The sequence below is a fragment of the Labrus bergylta genome, chromosome 5 (genome assembly GCF_963930695.1).
Source record: "Labrus bergylta chromosome 5, fLabBer1.1, whole genome shotgun sequence".
Taxonomy (NCBI): Eukaryota; Metazoa; Chordata; class Actinopteri; order Labriformes; family Labridae; genus Labrus; species Labrus bergylta.
Window position 1 is genome coordinate 23038548 of NC_089199.1, and position 20984 is coordinate 23059531.

At 40.0% G+C, this 20984-nt stretch overlaps 2 protein-coding genes across 3 annotated transcripts; both read left to right on the forward strand.

Annotated features, from left to right (window-relative positions):
• Positions 1-3235: 3235 nt before the first annotated feature.
• LOC109997620 (NLR family CARD domain-containing protein 3) lies at positions 3236-16372 on the forward strand. Of its 2 annotated transcripts, XM_020652157.3 has the most exons (14): positions 3236-3333; positions 3663-3791; positions 4404-4511; positions 5116-5229; positions 5842-5949; positions 6379-6492; positions 7258-7340; positions 7507-9355; positions 10084-10257; positions 11181-11357; positions 11783-11956; positions 12410-12583; positions 13754-13969; positions 15236-16372. In XM_020652157.3, the coding sequence occupies exons 2-14, from the start codon at positions 3682-3684 to the stop codon at positions 15243-15245; spliced, it is 3411 nt and encodes a 1136-aa protein (XP_020507813.2). In that variant the 5' UTR covers positions 3236-3333; positions 3663-3681; the 3' UTR covers positions 15246-16372. The 2 variants fall into 2 exon arrangements, with proteins under 2 accessions (XP_020507813.2, XP_065811299.1); XM_065955227.1 differs by lacking the exon at positions 12410-12583.
• Positions 16373-16523: 151 nt separating this feature from the next.
• LOC114921201 (protein SPMIP1) lies at positions 16524-20692 on the forward strand. Its single transcript, XM_029280828.2, has 5 exons — positions 16524-17226; positions 17586-17761; positions 18284-18458; positions 18752-18854; positions 19242-20692. The coding sequence occupies exons 2-5, from the start codon at positions 17586-17588 to the stop codon at positions 19358-19360; spliced, it is 573 nt and encodes a 190-aa protein (XP_029136661.1). The 5' UTR covers positions 16524-17226; the 3' UTR covers positions 19361-20692.
• The last annotated feature ends 292 nt before the right edge of the window (positions 20693-20984 follow it).

Below are 20984 nucleotides of genomic sequence, written 5' to 3' on the forward strand. Positions count from 1 at the left end.
GGATAAAACAGGGAAACTGGTGTAGTGGTGCCTAAAAGAGTGGGTATACTCTTTAATTTTTCCCAAATTATTTTATTAAGTGTTCCGTCCAGCGGAGGATAAACGGTTTCTGTTACTAACAGTGACATAAGACTCCTCTTGCATATTTAGTTAGTGGTCCTGCTAGTGGATTAGAGTCAGATTACTGAGGGTCACCCCTTCACCATCCTAGGAATTGCAGCATCCAACTGAATATGGTCAATCAAATAATGATGTCAATCAGAGGAGATTTAGAAATGGGTATACTTCGTATACCCTGCACTACAACACTGGCTAGCATCAAATCATACTGTAACCGAGCTTTCTGGGTTTGTCGGACCGGATACACTTAATAAGAAAACAATAAACGGCACATAGGCGGGGAGCTTCTTTATCCACGGCTTCCACTTTATTACACACACACCTGTGTACCGCGAACAGGATAACAACAACAACAACAACTGCTTTATGGCAGCTACGGTAACTCTCTAGGGACACCTCACTCTAAAAGCGAATGAGATATACAATACATATAACAAACACAACAATCTGTTACATATCCCCCTCAACTTGAAACGTCCCCGTTTCACATAAAACATTGACACAGGCATCCATGAGACAACAGGAAACCTCTGAAAACAGTCCCCTAGCAGAATTTAACCTGAGCATGAAAAGAAAACCTGTGTATCACTGTTGTCACCCAAATGTACTTAACATGAACTGCAAAAACACATGAAAAAACATCCCAGAAAGAGGAAAACAAACACAAAGCATCAAACTCAGAACCTCACAAAATTCTGAAGACGTGAAGGTGGTCTCAGGACACACCCCCTGCGTGACTGCACTAGTTCAGCCTCGAAAACTCCCCATACAGACTCATGTCCACACCCCCAGTCAGTTGTTGCTCAACCATTTGTGGTGACAACGGGAGTGGCGGAACCCCCAAAAGAGGAGATACTTGAAGGGTAGGAGGGGAGCCACCAACAGTCCCTGAAGGCACTGGCAAAGTATAACGTTTCAGCCTGTCATGGTGATCCTCTCCAGAGAGTCCAGAGGATCGCTTATGCGCTAAGTCAGTGCAGCCTCACCTCCAGACGCCAACGCCTCCATGACCCGGTATGGGCCCTTCCAATGTGGCGCCAGCTTCGTGCGGCTCTCAGTGGAATTATTCAACCACACCATCTCTCCCGCCTCATAGGCACGGTGGCAAACATCAGCGTCATAATACAGTTTTTGTCTCTCATGAGCCTCTGCAGCATTGAGACTGGCGGCTGAAAAAAGCAGCCTCCAGTCCATCCACCATGGATGACACATACCATGGCAGAGATCCAGCACCCCCAGAGTCTGAAACAACACCAGGCACAAGCACATCAGCAGGGACACGCTGATATGGAAGTTGGTCTGGTAACTGGAGAGGTGCCAGATCACTTCCCGAGTACTGCCGAGGTGCCCTTGAGCAAGGCACCATAGCCCCTCCCCACCACCAGCTCAGGAGCCCAGGAGCAGCTCCGTCACCCTGACATCTCTCCATTAGTGCATGCCCATAGGATCCTGTTTGTGCATGTGTGTATTTCAGTCTATGTGTGTTGCATGACTTCCAGAGTGTAAAAACAGAATTTCCCCTTGCAGGATCAATAATCTTAATATAATCCCAAATAATAAATAATTAAATACCACATCATAAAATACCATGATTTATATTTGTTTCAGTAACAGTATTTAATACTAGATTGTGAGTCCGGTTGTTGAGTCAAATACTGTGTATGTGTTATTAGGGGGGCTCTTCCTTTTGTAGGGGTGGCCACAGGGGGGACCAAGCTTAGTGTTACAGGGGCACTGCTCCCTAGAACCGCCCGTGATAGTCTTCCTCACTGACCTTTCGCTAGAGCTACATACGATGGCCAAATCTTGAATTAATCTTTATCAAAGACATCTGGTGACTTCCTGTGTTTCTGCATCCAGCCTCTAGTGGACACTCGGTTTTTAAGGTATTTTGTAGGATCTTTTTGTAGGATCATCAAGATCAACATTTTACTGAACTTCACCGTGGATATTGACCAATTCTGATCCATGGCCTAATTCTGCTGCCTGTTCGTTTCCAGCAGAAACAAACACACACGTCAGTAAAAAAAGTTTAAATATGTGTGCTAAACAAACTGAGGTGATCACACGCACTTATTGTGTTGTGTAACTTCCTTTTTAAGTTTAGTTTCACTTCCGATGGCTTTGTGACTGTTAATATTAGGTCGTCACACGCTGTAGATTGATTAGTTAACATGGAAACGACAACAATCTCTGTTTATGCGAAGCACTCACGATTTATTTTAATAACTCTGTTTACTTCGGTTGTCAGGTGATATAAATATGTGTCGTTCGTTAATAGTTAATGTTCAAATAAAAACCTGTGCTGCAGGTGTTCAAAATTAAATCCATGAAATTAAATAAGACCTAGGCCTATGTTAACATGATTCCCTGCTGGCCTCGGCGTCATCTTTTGTTGTTGTTTTGATTGGGAGCGTGTTGGCGGATTTTACATACTGTGCGTTTTTAAGTTACCGTAGTTTTCTAAATATTTTTCTTTTGTTGTATTTATTATGTATGCTAGGCTGTGTATTTATTTAAACTTCATTTTGGATAATATATTGTTAACAATTGTGTTTGTTTTGAAGTAGCCTTTGTTGATTCACAATATTAACCGTTCAGAGCGTACAGAGGTTTGGGTACACACACATATATTTGCAGGTTTGTTGCGAGCCTGTGTCTCTCCACCAAAGCTGGTGAGCTGCTGTTTGCAGAGAGTCTCCCTCATGGAAGCTACAGTAAGTTACACTGAGGGCGCCCTCTGCTGGATCAAACTGCAAACTACTTAAGACAGCCTCATAAAAAGAGAAAAAAAACCTGGAGAACAAGCTGCAGTCTGTGTTTATTCTGTGTCCTTCATTAAACAAGAAGTCGTTCACTGTGTGAGTTTCCTTGAAGTCAAAGAAAACACTTTGTCAGCTTTTAATTCACGAGAGATTCTCTACAAAACATCATTAGAGTTGTATGTACATAAGGTTAAGGTTACATATAGAGAATGTAACCTTAAGAGATCAAACTCAGAGTGTTCAGAGTGAGAGAGAAGTTTAGAAACGTATCTATATGAGACACACTATTTCAAGAACCCTGCTGATTTCCTGTAAATGGAGGAGGGAGGGGCGACATGTGATCCAGGCTCATGAGAGGAGGCGGGACAGAGAAAGTGAAAGTGTGCAGTCAGTAAAGACTCCATTTTAAGTCGACAGAACCGAGCAGAGAACTAAAATGTGAAGTGGGGTGAGTGTTTATCCAGAGTTTTTATATCTTCACTTCTGTACTCTCAGTTTTCTCCCTGTGAACTGTATGGAGAGAGTTTCAAATGAAGTCAAAATTTAGATTAATATGAGCTCTGACTGTGTGTGTGTGTGTGTGTGTGTGTGTGTGTGTGTGTGTGTGTGTGTGTGTGTGTGTGTGTGTGTGTGTGTGTGTGTGTGTGTGTGTGTGTGTGTGTGTGTGTGTGTGTGTGTGTGTGTGTGTGTGTGTGTGTCCTGGGTGGGGCGTTAGATCAAACTGTTTCCTGTTGTTTCTTGTGTGTTAATCTCACAGTGTGTGTTACTGTGTTTCAGACTGACTTCAGATCAGAACATGGATGTGTGTTTAGAGGAAGTGGCTCCTGAACCCAGCTGTCTGTCTATGAAGAGTGATTTGTCGAATGATCGTGAGCTAAATTTCAGAAGGAATCCTTCACACATAAAGTAAGCCTCCTGTCAAAAGAAACATTAGATAGATTTGCTTTATTGTGGTGTTACAGCAGCAGGTCATCAGAGCAACAACCAAGACCTAAAAGAAGAATTACTTAAAGATGGTAGACAGAATTAAATAGCATATCCACAAAATTATCAAGATGAATGAATTCATGAAAATGTATACTAACGTACATACATCCAGGATTTAACTTAACATTACTTCTAAAGTCTGAAATATGAAAGATTAAACATTTTTCAAGCATGTCAAACTGAAAGTAAACAAACTTTCCTGGATGTAAGAGATGTAAATGTACAAAAACACTGATGACAGTTGTACATGAGCAGTAACAGTATAGAGAGCTGTCCAGAGCTGTGCAATCACTGATATGTTAAAGTGCAAGAGTGTAGACATGTTATGTTAACCATTAACTATAATGATGAGCGGACAGACTATTGAAGTTAACTTGACAGTAAGGATAATGTGTAAACTCTACAAACCTGGATAGCTTCTCATTATCCACAGCTGAAGCCCTTTTTGTATTTACAGCTTCTTTTATAGCATTGTCATCAGAAAGTTGTTAAAAAATTCATGTCATATAAATTAAAACTTGTTGTTTGCAGATTTTTGTCGAGCAGACAGAGAGCAGAGGCTCCTGAACCCAGCAGTCTGTCTCTGAAGAGTGATTTGTCGAATGATCGTGAGATAAACTTCAGAAGGCATCACATGAAGTAAGCCTCCTGTCAAAAGAAACATTAGATAGATTTGCTTTATTGTGGTGTTACAGCAGCAGGTCATCAGAGCAAAAACCAAGACCTAAAAGAAGAATTACTTAAAGATGGTAGACAGAATTAAATAGCATATCCACAAAATTATCAAGATGAATGAATTCATGAAAATGTATACTAACATACATACATCCAGGATTTAACTTAACATTACTTCTAAAGTCTGAAATATGAAAGATTAAACATTTTTCAAGCATGTCAAACTGAAAGTAAACAAACTTTCCTGGAGGTAAGAGATGTAAATGTACAAAAACACTGATGACAGTTGTACATGAGCAGTAACAGTATAGAGAGCTGTCCAGAGCTGTGCAATCACTGATATGTTAAAGTGTAGACATGTTATGTTAACCATTAACTGTAATGATGAGCAGACAGACTATTGAAGTTAACTTGACAGTAAGGATAATGTGTAAACTCTACAAACCTGGATAGCTTCTCATTATCCACAGCTGAAGCCCTTTTTGTATTTACAGCTTCTTTTATAGCATTGTCATCAGAAAGTTGTTAAAAAATTCATGTCATATAAATTAAAACTTGTTGTTTGCAGATTTTTGTCGAGCAGACAGAGAGCAGAGGCTCCTGAACCCAGCAGTCTGTCTCTGAAGAGTGATTTGTCGAATGATCGTGAGCTAAACTTCAGAAGGCATCCTTCACACATAAAGTAAGCCTCCTGTCAAAAGAAACATTAGATAGATTTGCTTTATTGTGGTGTTACAGCAGCAGGTCATCAGAGCAACAACCAAGACCTAAAAGAAGAATTACTTAAAGATGGTAGACAGAATTAAATAGCATATCCACAAAATTATCAAGATGAATGAATTCATGAAAATGTATACTAACGTACATACATCCAGGATTTAACTTAACATTACTTCTAAAGTCTGAAATATGAAAGATTAAACATTTTTCAAGCATGTCAAACTGAAAGTAAACAAACTTTCCTGGAGGTAAGAGATGTAAATGTACAAAAACACTGATGACAGTTGTACATGAGCAGTAACAGTATAGAGAGCTGTCCAGAGCTGTGCAATCACTGATATGTTAAAGTGCAAGAGTGTAGACATGTTATGTTAACTATTAACTATAATGCTGAGCGGACAGACTATTGAAGTTAACTTGACAGTAAGGATGATGTGTAAACTCTACAAACCTGGATAGCTTCTCATTATCCACAGCTGAAGCCCTTTTTGTATTTACAGCTTCTTTTATAGCATTGTCATCAGAAAGTTGTTAAAAAATTCATGTCATATAAATTAAAACTTGTTGTTTGCAGATTTTTGTCGAGCAGACAGAGAGCAGAGGCTCCTGAACCCAGCAGTCTGTCTCTGAAGAGTGATTTGTCGAATGATCGTGAGATAAACTTCAGAAGGCATCACATGAAGTAAGCCTCCTGTCAAAAGAAACATTAGATAGATTTGCTATTATTATTATTGTGGTGTTACAGCAGCAGGTCATCAGAGCAAAAACCAAGACCTAAAAGAAGAATTACTTAAAGATGGTAGACAGAATTAAATAGCATATCCACAAAATTATCAAGATGAATGAATTCATGAAAATGTATACTAACATACATACATCCAGGATTTAACTTAACATTACTTCTAAAGTCTGAAATATGAAAGATTAAACATTTTTCAAGCATGTCAAACTGAAAGTAAACAAACTTTCCTGGAGGTAGAGATGTAAATGTACAAAAACACTGATGACAGTTGTACATGAGCAGTAACAGTATAGAGAGCTGTCCAGAGCTTTGTCATCAGAGAGTTGTTCAAAGATTCATGTCATATAAATTAAAACTTGTTGTTTGCAGATTTTTCTCGAGCAGACAGAGAGCAGAGGCTCCTGAACCCAGCGGTCTGTCTCTGAAGAGTGATTTGTCGAATGATCGTGAGCTAAACTTCAGAAGGCATCTTTCACACATGAAGTAAGCCTCCTGTCAAAAGAAACATTAGATAGATTTGCTTTATTGATCCCAAACTGGGAAATTGATTTGAATCTGAATTCTTCACAAATTTGGCTGTTTGCGATCACACATACAGCTCCTCCAGGAAATCTCCAGAGTTTTTTCAGGAGATTTCCGTATGTGTGAAAAGGGTTTAAGAGGGCTCTTACAAACCTTTGAACCTGCTTGTTATCCTTCTTCTCATTAGTACTGTCATTAGTTATTACCAACAGAAGATGGCGCTCAGCCCGGCTCCTGTTTCAAAGAGTTTGTTATTGTCTCTGTTTAGTCTTTTCCAACATCATCTTATATGATACTGTGTGGTCATACGTAAGAAGGTATTTGAGAAACCAGAGAGCCAAAGGAAAAGGCTGTACGACAGGGAAAGTGTAGAGATGATAAACTGAGTCTTTAATTCAGCTTCTCAGCTGAGCAGAGAACACTTTCTCTGAGGGAACAGAGAGACATTCAAAAGTATTCCATGAAACACAGCCGTGTCATACTGTTACACTGATATCTTTGCTTGTTTGTATAGTACACAGGCCGCCAAGTGGCTGATCCTGGTCTGAAAATAGACCCAGCTGCCGTCCTACACTGCAGACTAAGAGCTGAATGCTATTATAAGAAAGAAGGCGTTACCTGCTCTCTATGATCATCTGACTGTTTAGATTGTATTTGATAAATCTTATCTTATTATATTTTCTATCAGTCAACGATCAGTTTAGTTCTAAAGACATGTGTTCACAGGGGGAGGAAGAAGAGTCATGCTATAGAGGAGCAGTCGTCCTGTCCTGGACTGCAGCCAGTCAGTCAGAGCAGCACTGAACAAAGTAAGACTGTACACCTTTCTTCTTCTGTGATCTCCTCCTAAAACATGACTTTTATTGGTAAATGTAAAAAGTATAGAAATTATGTAAGAATAAATAAAAACTATTTTTACTTATTTTACAATAACATTTGAAACTAATACGCAGATTCTATCATTCTCTCTTTCAGTAAATAGAGGTCTGCAGGAGATTTTAGATGAACATAAGGTCAGTCTAGGGAGGAGATGTGAATGTGTGACTGAAGGAAGTGATGAAACAGGAAGTAGAACCCTCCTCAACAGGATCTACACTGAGCTCTACATCACAGAGGGGCAGAGTGAAGAGGTGAACACCCAACATGAGGTGAGACAGATTGAGACAAACTCTAAAAAGAATACCCTCCATGAGACTACAATCAAGTGCCGCGACATCTTTAAAGCCTTACCCGACCAACAGAAACAAAAGACAGAAGCTCAACCCGACCAACAGAAACCCATCAGAGTGGTTCTGACAAATGGCGTTGCTGGTGTTGGAAAAACCTTCGCAGTGCAAAAGTTCACTCTGGACTGGGCAGAGGGTTCAGAGAACCAAGACATCAGTCTGGTGGTCCCGATTTCATTCAGGGAGCTGAACTTGATCAGAGATAAGGAGTACAGTCTTCTTGAGCTGCTCCGTGTTTTCCATCCAACATTACAGAAGGTCAGAGCAGAGACGCTCACTGTCTGTAAACTATTGTTCATCTTTGACGGTCTGGATGAAAGCAGACCGTCATTGGACTTCAAAAACAGTGAGGTTGTTACTGATGTCACACAGAAGTCATCGTTAAACACACTGTTCACAAACCTCATCAAGGGGAATCTGCTTCCCTCAGCTCTCATCTGGATAACTTCTCGACCTGCAGCAGCCAATCAGATCCCTCCTTCATGTTTTGACAGGGTAACAGAAGTAAGAGGCTTCACTGATGCCCAGAAGGAGGAGTACTTCAGGAGGAGGTTCAGTGATGATGAAAATCTGTCCAGCAGAATCATCTCACACATCAAGGCATCCAGGACCCTCCACATCATGTGTCTGATCCCGGTCTTCTGCTGGATCACTGCGACAGTTCTGGAGCACATGATGAACACAGAGCAGAGAGGAGAGCTTCCCAAGACCCTGACTGACATGTACTCACATTTCCTGCTGGTTCAGACAAAGAGGAAGAAGTACAAATATGATGAAGGACATCAGATGAGTCCACATGAGCTGATGGAGGCTGACAGGGAAGTTCTTCTGAAGCTGGGGAGGCTGGCGTTTGAACATCTGGAGGACGGAAACATCATGTTCTACCAAGAAGACTTGGAGCGGTGTGGCCTGGATGTCACAGAGGCCTCGGTGTACTCAGGAGTTTGTACAGAAATCTTTAAAACAGAGTGTGTGATCTTCCAGAAAACTGTCTACTGCTTTATTCATCTGAGCGTTCAGGAGTTCCTGGCTGCGGTCTACATCTTCCACTGTTTCACCAACAGGAACACAACAGTTCTGAAGGCTTTCCTGGAGCAAGAAAACTACCATGACCAGGGCTGCGTAGACGACACTTGTTTAAAAGTCTTTTTGAGTAGAGCCATGGAGAAATCCCTGAAAAATAATAATGGTCACATGGACCTGTTTGTTCGCTTCCTTCATGGACTATCTCTGAAGTCAAACCAGAGACTCTTAGGAGGCCTGTTGGGTCGAACAGACAACAGTCCAGAAATGATCCAGAGAGTCATTATCAGCCTGAAGGAGATGAACAATGAAGATATCTCTCCTGACAGAAGCATCAACATCTTCCACTGTCTGACAGAGATGAACGACCTCTCAGTCCATCAGGAGATCCAAGAGTTGCTGAAGTCAGAGAACAGATCAGAGAAGGAACTCTCTGAGATTCACTGCTCTGCTCTGGCCTACATGCTGCAGATGTCCGAGGAGGTTCTGGATGAGTTGGACCTGAATAAGTACAACACATCATACCAGGGACGACAGAGACTGATTCCAGCTGTGAGGAACTGCAGGAAGGCTAAGTAAGTCCAGATGTGAAGAGCTTTATAAATCAGTGTTATGTACTCATTTAGTTGTTTATTTTTCCTTACTGTTCGCCAAATTGTGTTCCACTTTTAATGTTCAGGAGAAATAGTCAGTCGTAGTTTTTTAGCTTTTTTGCCTTGAGTTCAAAAATTGCTCTGATAGTTTTTTTTCGTGAACACATTCAGGAGGAGATTCCCAAAGAACTGACTGAGATTGCTGATAGTGTCAGTCCCTTTAAAGGGAGATATCAGATGCTGTAAGCAAAGGGTCAAAAAGTTAATTTTGGACCCTGAGCGCCCCCTTCCAGCCTCTGCAGGCTTTACAAATCAATAATGAGCATCATCTCTTAAAATCTCAGCAGTAGAAACTGTTCTGGCAGGAGATCCTTAACCTCACTACATTTTATTCTTTGCTGACTTGTTTGATTTCTGGACCATTCGGCAGCAGTCGAATGGTATTTTCCCGTTTATAGAAGTGAGCCAGAGTATTACTGTTCATTGAGTTTCAAATTCCAGAGAGTCATCTGAATAGATAACACTTTAGATCACAGACTATGAACATGATGCCAAACTGCATTTGTTTCCATTCATCTCCAACATTTAGTAAACAATTAAAAGATGACAGATGTGCAGGTTTAAAAACTGTTTAATCATCAAATGTGACACGTAGATATCAAACGCAAGTAAGAGTAAAAGTAATATTTTTCTATTATATGTCATAACAGACTTTCTGGCTGTAGACTCTCAGAGACTCACTGTGACGTCGTGGTCTCAGCTCTGAAGTCCAACCCCTCCCATCTCAGAGAGCTGGATCTGAGCTGGAACGAGAAGCTGCAGGATTCAGGAGTGAAGTTGTCTGCTGGACTGCAGAGTCCAAACTGTAGACTGGCGTCTCTGAGGTCAGATCACTGACTGTAATATATGCATATAATTATATATAATATACACACTGACAGCAACACTTTGAACACCCATCACTGACTGACTGACTGTCTGAGCTCCGCTCTCTGTTACTCTCAGCAGACTGTTAATGTCTCTCTGGCTCATTAAAAAAAGAGTTTGTTGTTTCGCTATCTGAGATGTAAACATAAACTGTGCAAAGTATACGAAAAAACTTAACTGTTTCTTAACAGTTTAACAAACAGTTGCATAACAGGGATGGATTTGTTTTTACTGACTAACTCTTAAGTTTCGTCTTAATTTATATCGATAAATCCTGCACGCGTGCGACTGTGTAGGAGCCTTAATTGCAGCATGATAGAATGAACACATTAGCCCGGTTCTACGATCTCTGTTTTGGCAGATCGTCATGACATTCAAATCCATCAAGATCTAAGATCGTTATATTGCACATCAATAGTATATCCTACTCCTCTTTAAGGGGGTCTTTACACAAATATAAAGTAATACACAAGCATCCTAGGAATCATCTTCATGCAAATATTTCTGATAATGTGGAGACAAGTTTAAAACTCTCAATTAAAACAATGTGCACATGAAGCTTCTGGTTTCCCCTGGTTCTGTTAAGAAGTGAAATCATGAAGACTTTTGATTCAATAATGTCGGATTTGATAAATGTACAAACATCACAGAGCTGACTGAGATCAGCAGCCTGTTATTCATCTGCGCACACGAACAGCTGTATGAATGTTGTGCTGACATTTGGAGGATTTAGATTTTGTGAATACACAATCAGAAATGATCCTCTATTTAGAGAAAACTTTATTCATCAGGACAAAATGATGTTGTGATACGCATCACAACCTGAACACGTGTGAGTGGATTATACATTATTTTTCTTCATCTTTTATTCTGTATTCAGATTGAGGGGCTGCAGTTTGTCAGAGATCAGCTGTTCTTCTCTGGCCTTAGCTCTGAAGTCCAACCCATCCCATCTCAGAGAGCTGGACCTGAGTAAGAACAAGAAGCTGCAGGATTCAGGAGTGGAGCTGCTGTGTGATTATCTGCGAAGTCCAAACTGCAGACTGGAGTCTCCGAGGTCAGACACCTTTTCTTTCTTTGAATCTCTGAGAATTACAAGACCTGTCTGGAAAAGCCTTTATTTACATTTTCTACAGAAGAGATCCACACTGACTTTTAGTTTTTAGAGTCTAAAGAAAGCATGAGGAGTTTTTTTGTTAGGGAATACTGTACAGGACAAGATCAGTAAAGGGATAAGAGGTTTCACTTTGTCAATAGGGGGCGCCAAAACAGACACATAATGAAAGTTCCTCACAGGAGCTTTGAGTGTTTGAATCTTTGAACGATCAGGAAGTAACTAAAGTATTAAGGCATCCTAAAAAAGTCATTCAATGTTTGAATGAACAGGTGATGATCATGTCAGTGTGTTCATGTGGACAACATCGCACATTCCTGCATAAAGCTCACTGTCATCTACATTTACATCTTTTATTCTATATTCAGATTGAGGGGCTGCAGTTTGTCAGAGATCAGCTGTTCTCCTCTGGCCTCAGCTCTGAAGTCCAACCCCTCCCATCTCAGGGAGCTGGACCTGAGTGAGAACAACCTGCAGGATTCAGGAGTGAAGCTGCTGTGTGATTATCTGCAGAGTCCAAACTGCAGACTGGAGACTCTGAGGTCAGTTCACTGACTGTGTTATTCATTTGTATCGTTTCAATCCACATCCTCAATTGTTTTTCATTTTCACATTTGATGTGAAATGTTTTTATGACTATGTGAAGTACAGTTGAACAACTTGCACATGAAGCCTCTGGTTTCCTCTGGTTCTGTTAAGAAGTGAAATCATGAAGACTTTTGATTCAATAATGTCTGATTTGATAAATGTACAAACATCACAGAGCTGACTGAGATCAGCAGCCTGTTATTCATCTGCGCACATGAACAGCTGTATGAAGGTTGTGCTGACATTTGGAGGATTTAGATTTTGTGAATGCACAATCAGTAATGATCCTCTAATCATTTAGAGAAAACTTTATTCATCAGGTCAAAGTGATGTTGAGATACTCATCACAACCTGAACACATGAGTGGAGTATACATTATTTTTCTTCATCTTTTATTCTCTCTTCAGATTGAGTGGCTGCAGTTTGTCAGAGATGTGCTGTTCTTCTCTGGCCTCAGCTCTGAAGTCCAAGCCCTCCCATGTCAGAGAGTTAGACCTGGGCTACAACGAGCTGCGAGATTCAGGAGTGGAGCTGCTGTGTGATTATCTGCAGAGTCCAAACTGCAGACTGGAGTCTCTGAGGTCAGACACCTTTTCTTTCTTTGAGTCTGTGCTACTGTTGAACACCTCAGGAATAATGAACACTTTGTGAATCTTAACCTTAAAACAATCTGAGCACCATGAAACAAGCTAACATTAGCAGCAGCTCTGCTCCCAGCCCACACTCACCTCCTGAGTCAACTGAAGAGGGTCTGCTAATCACGTGTGTCATGTTGTGTTTTTCCTTCCTGCCTTCATGACTCATTTGATTGTTCGGGGGTCTTGCCTCTGATTGAAGAAAAGCTTCCTGTACGGCTCACAGGTTTAAAGAATGTGTGGTGAACCTCACTAACAGTTCATGAGCCTCCCATCACCTTTAACTTCCAAACAAGCTCAATATGAAATTCACAGATCCAGTGAAGAGCAGCACAAAGACATTTAGGATTGTAGAGATGATTCTGTCAAACCTCCATTAACCGTCCTTTAGTAACAGATCCAATAATGATGATTGTTTGAATGGGTGAGGATGGATTACTTTTCAAGTGATTTGATGTACATATCTTTATGGATCATTCTTCTTCTTTTTCATAGCCTTCATATTTTTTATGATCATATTTCAAAACAAACTCTGATTTGAAACGTACTGTGAGGAGGAGAACTTTGTGTGGTAAACGCAAAGAAAAACAGCATAAAAATGTAAAAGTAATGTGAATGCTGAACTGTTCTTTATGCGTTACATTAACGCCCACTGGACTTTAAATTTATTTCTTTACATGCACTCTATGAGTAGGTTACATACACTATAAGATTTTTTCTCATTGTCCACTGCACAGCTCCTACATTGCACCTTTTGTACATTTTGTGTTTCTTTAAATGTATTTATTTATTATTTATATTTTACATTTTTAAATTCTATTTTATATATTGTAACAGCTTCTTATACTGTATTATTTAAGTTGTTGCTAGTTCTGCTTTATTTCCTTGTTTAGCACCAATACACCAAGTCAAATTCCTTGTATGTGTAAATGTACTTGGCAATAAAACCCGATTCTGATTCTGAAATGCAGACGCCGGTTTCAGGCCCCGTCCTGTGCGTACTTAACAGTTATAAATGAGAACCCAGATGATGATCATGTCAGTGTGTTCATGTGGACAACATCGCACATTCAAGCATAAAGCTCACTGTCATCTACATTTACATCATTTATTCAGATTGAGGGGCTGCAGTTTGTCAGAGATCAGCTGTTCTTCTCTGGCCTCAGCTCTGAAGTCCAACCCCTCCCATCTCAGAGAGCTGGACCTGAGAGGGAACGACCTGCAGGATTCAGGAGTGGAGCTGCAGGATTCAGATGAGACGCTGCAGGATTCAGATGTGAAGCTGCTGCATGATCTTAAGAAGAATCCAAACTATCGACTGGAGACTCTGAGGTCAGTCTCTCAGTGTTCTTTAGTAAACCCTTCACATATTTGAATTTGAATTCATTTATTTAATAGGAACAATGCAAATTAACATAGTTTCAATACAAAGCATGAAACTGATGTGCTGCATTAAGAGTATACAGCTATTGCTAATTTCCAACTTGTGTCCCTAGTTGGGCATTTGGGTAAACAAACAGAGTGAAAATGTACAACATTCACATAAAACCTCATAACACTATATGAGGATACATTAAAATACGTACAACAATATGACAATACAACATGCTATAAATCAGTTTAAATTACAGATTTAATATACAATTTAAAAGAGGGTACAGTTCTGGTTAGCTTTCAGCCAGGATTTCAGCATTTTCTAAGTCTGAGATTAATTTTATTTCAGGTGTTTAATATGTTCCACAGTTTACAGCCTTTGATGGCAAAAGTTGATTGGTCAAATGTAGATCTACGTTTTGTATGCCACAGTTTCCATTCACAGTTCTTCTTGTTACCCTGTTTCCGTCCTGTCTTTGAACATAAATAGAGAGAGGTTCAGGGGACAGTTTTGTGTCGGTGAAATCCTTTTCTGAGGTCTATACTACAAAGAGAGTTAAACAAACCCAGGGTTTTTTTTTCTGTTATCTGGCTTCACTAACCCTGACATAAGAGATCGTGCTGAACAGTCACATGAAGCTTGTTATCAACCAGAGAAGTAGACCCAGAGTTTCAGAGAGCGCATTCACATAAAAGAGGCGCAGTTAGCTTCATATAATCACAATCATCCCTGAGTTTTCCGTCAGCAAATTGTCATATCTAACAAACACTGAACTATATTAATAATACAGGTTCTTTATTTGATGAAACATGTCCAATAGTTGTATTTACTTCACTTGCAGCATCTTTACTCCCCTTTAATTTATTTAGTTATTTTGATAACATTTTGTGATATTATTGGATGGATGGAGAGATAGATTGAGAGCTGGGTGGTTGGAGAGATGGACAGAGAGATGGATGATGGAGAGATGGACGGAAAGATAGATGGATTGAGAGAGAGATGATGGAGAGATTGATGGAGAGATGGATGGATGTAGAGAGAGAGATGGATGGAGATAGATGGATGGGTGGAGAGATTGAGAGATAGATGGATGGATAGATACTTTAGTCTTCCCCTTGGAGAAATTCAGGAGCTTTGTGGGGGAATATGATGACTTACAGCTGATGAAGGGAGTCAGTGTACAAAATGATTTATGATTTCTGTGATGTGTCTTCTCTCATTAGATGGTGGTGATCTCTGTCAGAATGTGAGCGATCAGGACGCTGGTGGTGCAGAGAGGAGCAGCTGTGTCCTGATGATCCACAGACCAAGCTGAGGAGAGCCTCATCCCTCAAGGACTGACAGAGGAATCACATCAAAGTTCATTTCAGTTATATTTCTAATGAATTTGTTCCACACACATTTCAGGAGTGGAAGGTAGAACATTTAACAGCTGGTAGAAATGTTAAGAGTCAAAAGCTTCAAAATGCTGCAGTTATTTTTCTCATGTGACAATCACATCATATTTAACATTTCGTAAAATCATATTCTCTATCTAAACTTTTTAAAACCTGCCCTGCAATCCTTTTTTTGTGATCAATTTTTTATTATTGATGTTCCTGTTCAGGTAGCATATACATATATATATCATGTCTGAGGGATAAACATTATGAATTTATCAAACATGTCGTTAATAGGCAAAACATAATCAGATCTCTAATTATAAACGAAAGTTCAGGAAAATATGTTACAATTCGACTAACTTAGTTGGCAAGTCTCACTCTCCTCACTAAATAATTTTACACATTGCATACATGATGTTATTGCATTTATATATGTATTTGTATATGTATGTATGTATACGCACATGCACATTATTGTTTAATTGATATATTGTTTCAGCATCGTCATCGCGATGTGCGCATCTCAATAGTCACACATGGACATGCCATGTGAAGAGAAAAAAATCTGTCTGGAGCCAAAACATATATTTGAACATTTCAATGAAGTTTATGTAGCCTGTCTAATCCCATTCACATTAATAATAATCATATAATAAATGTTATTTATAAGCGCCTTTCTGGACACATAAGGAAACTGTACAACAATCAACATTTAAAAAGTGACGATGAATAAAATCAGCATACAATGAAAGAAATGAAATGTAGGACAGTGTGATTACAGTTATAATGTTAAAGTAAGTAGACGATCTTGAACAGGTTTTCAGTCTGGATTTGAAAATGGGAAGAGAGTCAATGTTACGTATTTCAGGTGGCAGAGAGTTCCAAAGATGGGTAGCAGAGCTGGGATGTTTCAAAAAAATTTTTGCTTTAATCCCTGTATACATTATAACATCAAATAAACAGTATATGGTAAATGGATTTGAGCTTGTATATTTATTTTCTAGTCTTCTGAAGACTCAAAGCACTTTATACACCGCAGGTCACACACTGATGGTAGAGGCTGCTGTGTAAAGAGTCCATCAGTATTAACTCATTTGAGTTGAACTCCCAACCTTCTGGTTCAGAGATCACCGACACTACCACTGAGCCACAGCCATCTCTGCCATTTTGAATCTGGAGCATTGTGAAAAATCTATTTTGTATAATAAAAAGAAGAGCAATAAGATCTCAGGGAGCATAGAAACAGACTTAACCAAGTGCTGCTTTAATTTACATTGTGAGTTTACTTATTGCTAAATGAGACAGGAGACCAGGTTTAGACATATTTGTTTTTTTGTACCAGGCTGTAAACATATTTATTCATGCTGTAAAAAAATTTTTGCCAGTCATGTGTATGTGACTTTCTGTGTTCCTGCAGCCACCCTCAAGCGGACACTCGAGCAACTACATTTTGCACTTCCTCATTGGCTTAATTTTTCAAGACCGGAGGTTGCCACTTGGCATTGACGGAGCACTGAAGGAGTGCTACACTTTCAATGTCATGCTAGTTTTCGAAAATGACCAACCCTGCCTCTAAGTTTTGTTGTTCTGAAGATATTTGTTGCTGCTGTTTCTGCTCTATAAAAAGCCTTTGACTCTTAGTCAAACATTTCTATCTCTGTGGGGATATGTTAAACAAAAGATCATGTTTAGGTTCCGGTGTGTGAGAAAAGAAAAGTGTGTGTGTGTGTGAGTGTGTCTCATGTTTCTGTGTGTTGCAGAGCGTTATCTGATCCACATCCCATTTCCACAGAGAAGCTGATCCTGCACAACTCTGCAACCAGCACACCAAGGTAAATTAAGATATTATTATATATATTTTAATTTAATTAATGCGTCTTCATCGTTGCAGGAGTTTTATCTGTACATAAAGGCATGCAGCTTGAAAAGAGAGCTGAATTTTTAGCTTAACATATAGCATGGCTTCAGTGTTGTATTTAAAGTTTTTTCTTGTTTTATACCTTGTTGTTATGAATTCAATTTTGAGGGAGTTCAAGTACTTCTGCAACTTAGCATTTAAGGGTTGACTGTCTGGTTAAAAGATCCTTTATTTCATAATCTTTTTTATGATGGACCGTTCAGTGTCCGTCTAAGGTACAAAGACAATAAATGTGACTGGAGAGCTAATCTAGTTTTATTTTAATTTTTGGAGATGCGTTACCTGCTGATGACTCAGAGCCAGAACTGCTACAGAGAGCAGATCCAGAAGGAGACGATGACCCGTTTGGCGTGGAAGAGACGCTATGCCGAGCATTACCCTTCCTGCTATAATCCTGGAAACACTAGTGCAGAAACCACACAGCTGCCCCATCAACCTGCAGACCACAGGTGAGCTGATTTATATACTGTATTGGACATTTTCTGTAAATCTTCAGCTCTGATAGCAGCCATGTCTGAATACTAAAGTGTGACCCATGCAGCTTGATCAGGTGTTAGCTGTTTCTAATTGTTTTTGTCTCCGAGCTATATAAAAGTCGATTCTTAAATGCAACAAACGAGAGTCCTGTAGCAAACTCCATGTTTTACCAAGCGGCAACCTCTGGTGTTGAAAAATGAAGCTGATGTGGAAGTGCAAAATCCTGCAGTTCATCGAGTGTCCACTAGAGGCTGGCTGCAGAAGCACCTGAAGTCACATACACACCCATTCAAAAAACGTTTTGTCAGCAGAGATGAACATGTGTACAGCCTGGTTCTGATTAGCTCATGTCTCCATCGGCACATAATTGATCGATTGATTGAACTGTTTCTGTAATTCTTCCTAAAGTTTTAGCTTTTGACTGTTTTGTGTCAATTAATTTCTTTAATAATTACACATATTTAGTAATCCTGTATTACTGTCCCACCCAACAGGACTGTTCTTCCTACTGTAACCAGGAAACCTGAGAAGAAGAGTGACCTCTCTCCCCCTCCCCCTCCTCCTCCTGTGGTGTCTTTGGACGAGGAGGGACGGCTCAGTGCCCCCCCCCTAATGAGACCTGTTTCTCCACAGACAAGAAGCGCTCTCTATCAGGAATCCTCTCATCATGTACGGCTCACTGCAACACTTTATTTTCGTTCACTTAAACAAGACGAACGCTCCAGTAGAAGCATCAATCTAAGGTTGTTTGCAGGAGAGTGCTCTAAATGTTTCAGATTGTCTCGGTTTTATACTTGCAGTTTAAAATCAAACTTGTTTTATCTTAAACCTAAATCACCATACAGAAGAGTATGCATAAAACAGAAAAACTTGGACTAATACACCTCCACATGCATACAGCGATCGGTCAGTATTCCAATATTTCTGCATGCTGTTGACCCTAAACTAAATGTCCTCTACAGGGGAAAGGGCGCAGTCTGTACCTGCAGAGACGTGGGCAGATCAGACCTGAGGAGAGGTTTGACTTTCCCGTGCTCTCGTCCTGGGAGTACGGCTGGAGGCTCGGTAGGATGAATACACTAACTACAAAACCTTTATCAAACGGGTTACTATGTTTACCTTCTTACTATGCCATAAAAAAAAGTCCACATGCTGAGATAAATGCATAAATAGTCTCTTTTAATGTCGAATCAGTAGCCATGTTTGTTGCAGCATAACATTTCACTTTGGCCCCTCCTCCTGGGCCCAAAGTGATTAGCGTGTCTGTTAACTGCTTGCACCGACGCTGCAAGCTACCTGAGAATATTACATAAATTGTGATAGAAAAGTAAGTAATTGAGCAAGCTAGCACAAGCTAATTTGGCACCCGTCCTTGACTATCATCAGTGCTGGTGACAGATCTATGCTCTACTTATTCCCCTCCAGGTTAACATGTTCTGCCTGCTTCCTCAGGTGACTACACTCTGGATTACACAACTCCGTCCCGGGCCAAGTCGTCAGTGGTGAAGAACACCTTTTACGCCAGGAACGGTGTGTTCAACAACAAGTCAGCCACCGACACCCTCGGCTGAAGTTCATACTTCAGACATGAGTTACCAAGATGTCCGAGTAGTTCATGTTTGAGGATTTAGGTGATTTTATGAAAACTGTACGTGCACAATGTTGGTAGTTTAGATTATTCTAATTTCCTTTCATCATTTCATGTTTGAATGATTTTGACGCCATCTTCCTCCTACATGAAAAAAGTGGCCTCAGTATTGTGGTAGAACTGGGCCTGCAGAAAATCAGCAGAAAGAGAAACCCCTCCGAACCTTGGGACGAGAGTAAATAAAAGAGACTTTCAGAAACTGTTGAGTTGGTAAGTCACCCAGTTTATTACATGCAGCATGGAGAGAAGTTCAGCTATGCGTACAGGATACACAAAGTAAGTTCTCTGCCCGCTCTTGGGGCGTACAATCTTTATATACTTGAGCATATAGTGTGATCGAAACTTACAGAGGAGGATCAAAGAAAAAGGTGTAGCTTTATCTGTGTCAGCACCTTGTGGTCAGTGTATAAATATGTGAATGTAGCAATAACTTGTCCTTGAGAGTTTGAAGAAGTAGTCCTTATAAGGAGCTGTTGTTGAGTTTGTGTACGTGAGATAAAACACCTGTGGTGAGGTGAGTATCGTGCAAGGTTCGTGTGTTGCAGTGGTCATATAAGGACACGGTGCATGTATACGTGATATGTGTAATGCATTGGATCAGTTAATGAGCAAACATAAAAGTATAAAGAATATAAGATTCCACAGTATGAATCCTATACTTCTTGTTTAACTGTCCGTCCACAACACACACAAGCACACACACACAGGTGTAAGGTTAAGTGTCGGACCACCCGATACTGTTGGATTCATTTTTAATGAACTTCTGGTTTGGTGTCATTCAGAGAGTTGTACACCTGACACCTCTGTGTTTTTATAGAGTCAGCTAGTGCAGGAAATGTTACACACCACAATATTAATTATTAAATGTCTAATTTCACAATTCCATTATGCTTTCTCTTAAAATATCCTGTGTTCATGTTGAACATCAATATGTTTATTAATCATTACTTATTGTCATGATTGGTTCTTGTTAAGTGTTATATTTTGTTAATTTCAGTGTTTAGAATTCATTTCCTGTTTTATTGTGAATTGTTCCCTCATGTTGCTTGTATGTTGCTCATGTTCCTGAGTTTAAGCTTTAGTGTTTTCCTGTTTCATTTTGTAGTTTTTGCTGCCAGTGTTTCTGGTCGATGGTTACTTACTCCCTCTATGCGTTTCCCTCCCTTTCTGATTGCACTCATTGTCCTCACCTGTGTCTTGTTAAAGGCTGAATGTGCGACATTTTACACACAAATAAAACAGAAATCCAATACATCCTCTGAAAATAACTCTGTGAGTCATGACTGTCTACAATGAGTGTGACACCCGAGTCCCGCTGTCTGTGATGTTGTCTTAGCCGTATCTACAGCGTGTTTACATGGACGGGACGGCCGGCCGGCTCCTCCCCTGGCAAATAAAAGCTGTTTAATTGAAGGACTAGAGAGAAGAAGAATAACATACTGTACTCACTTCTTAATTGAATGTCACGTAAGCGTTTTTAGATCATTTCGTGTACATTTATGTGCAGTGTGAAGCTACGAGCAAACTAAAGATCGCTAGCATTAGCA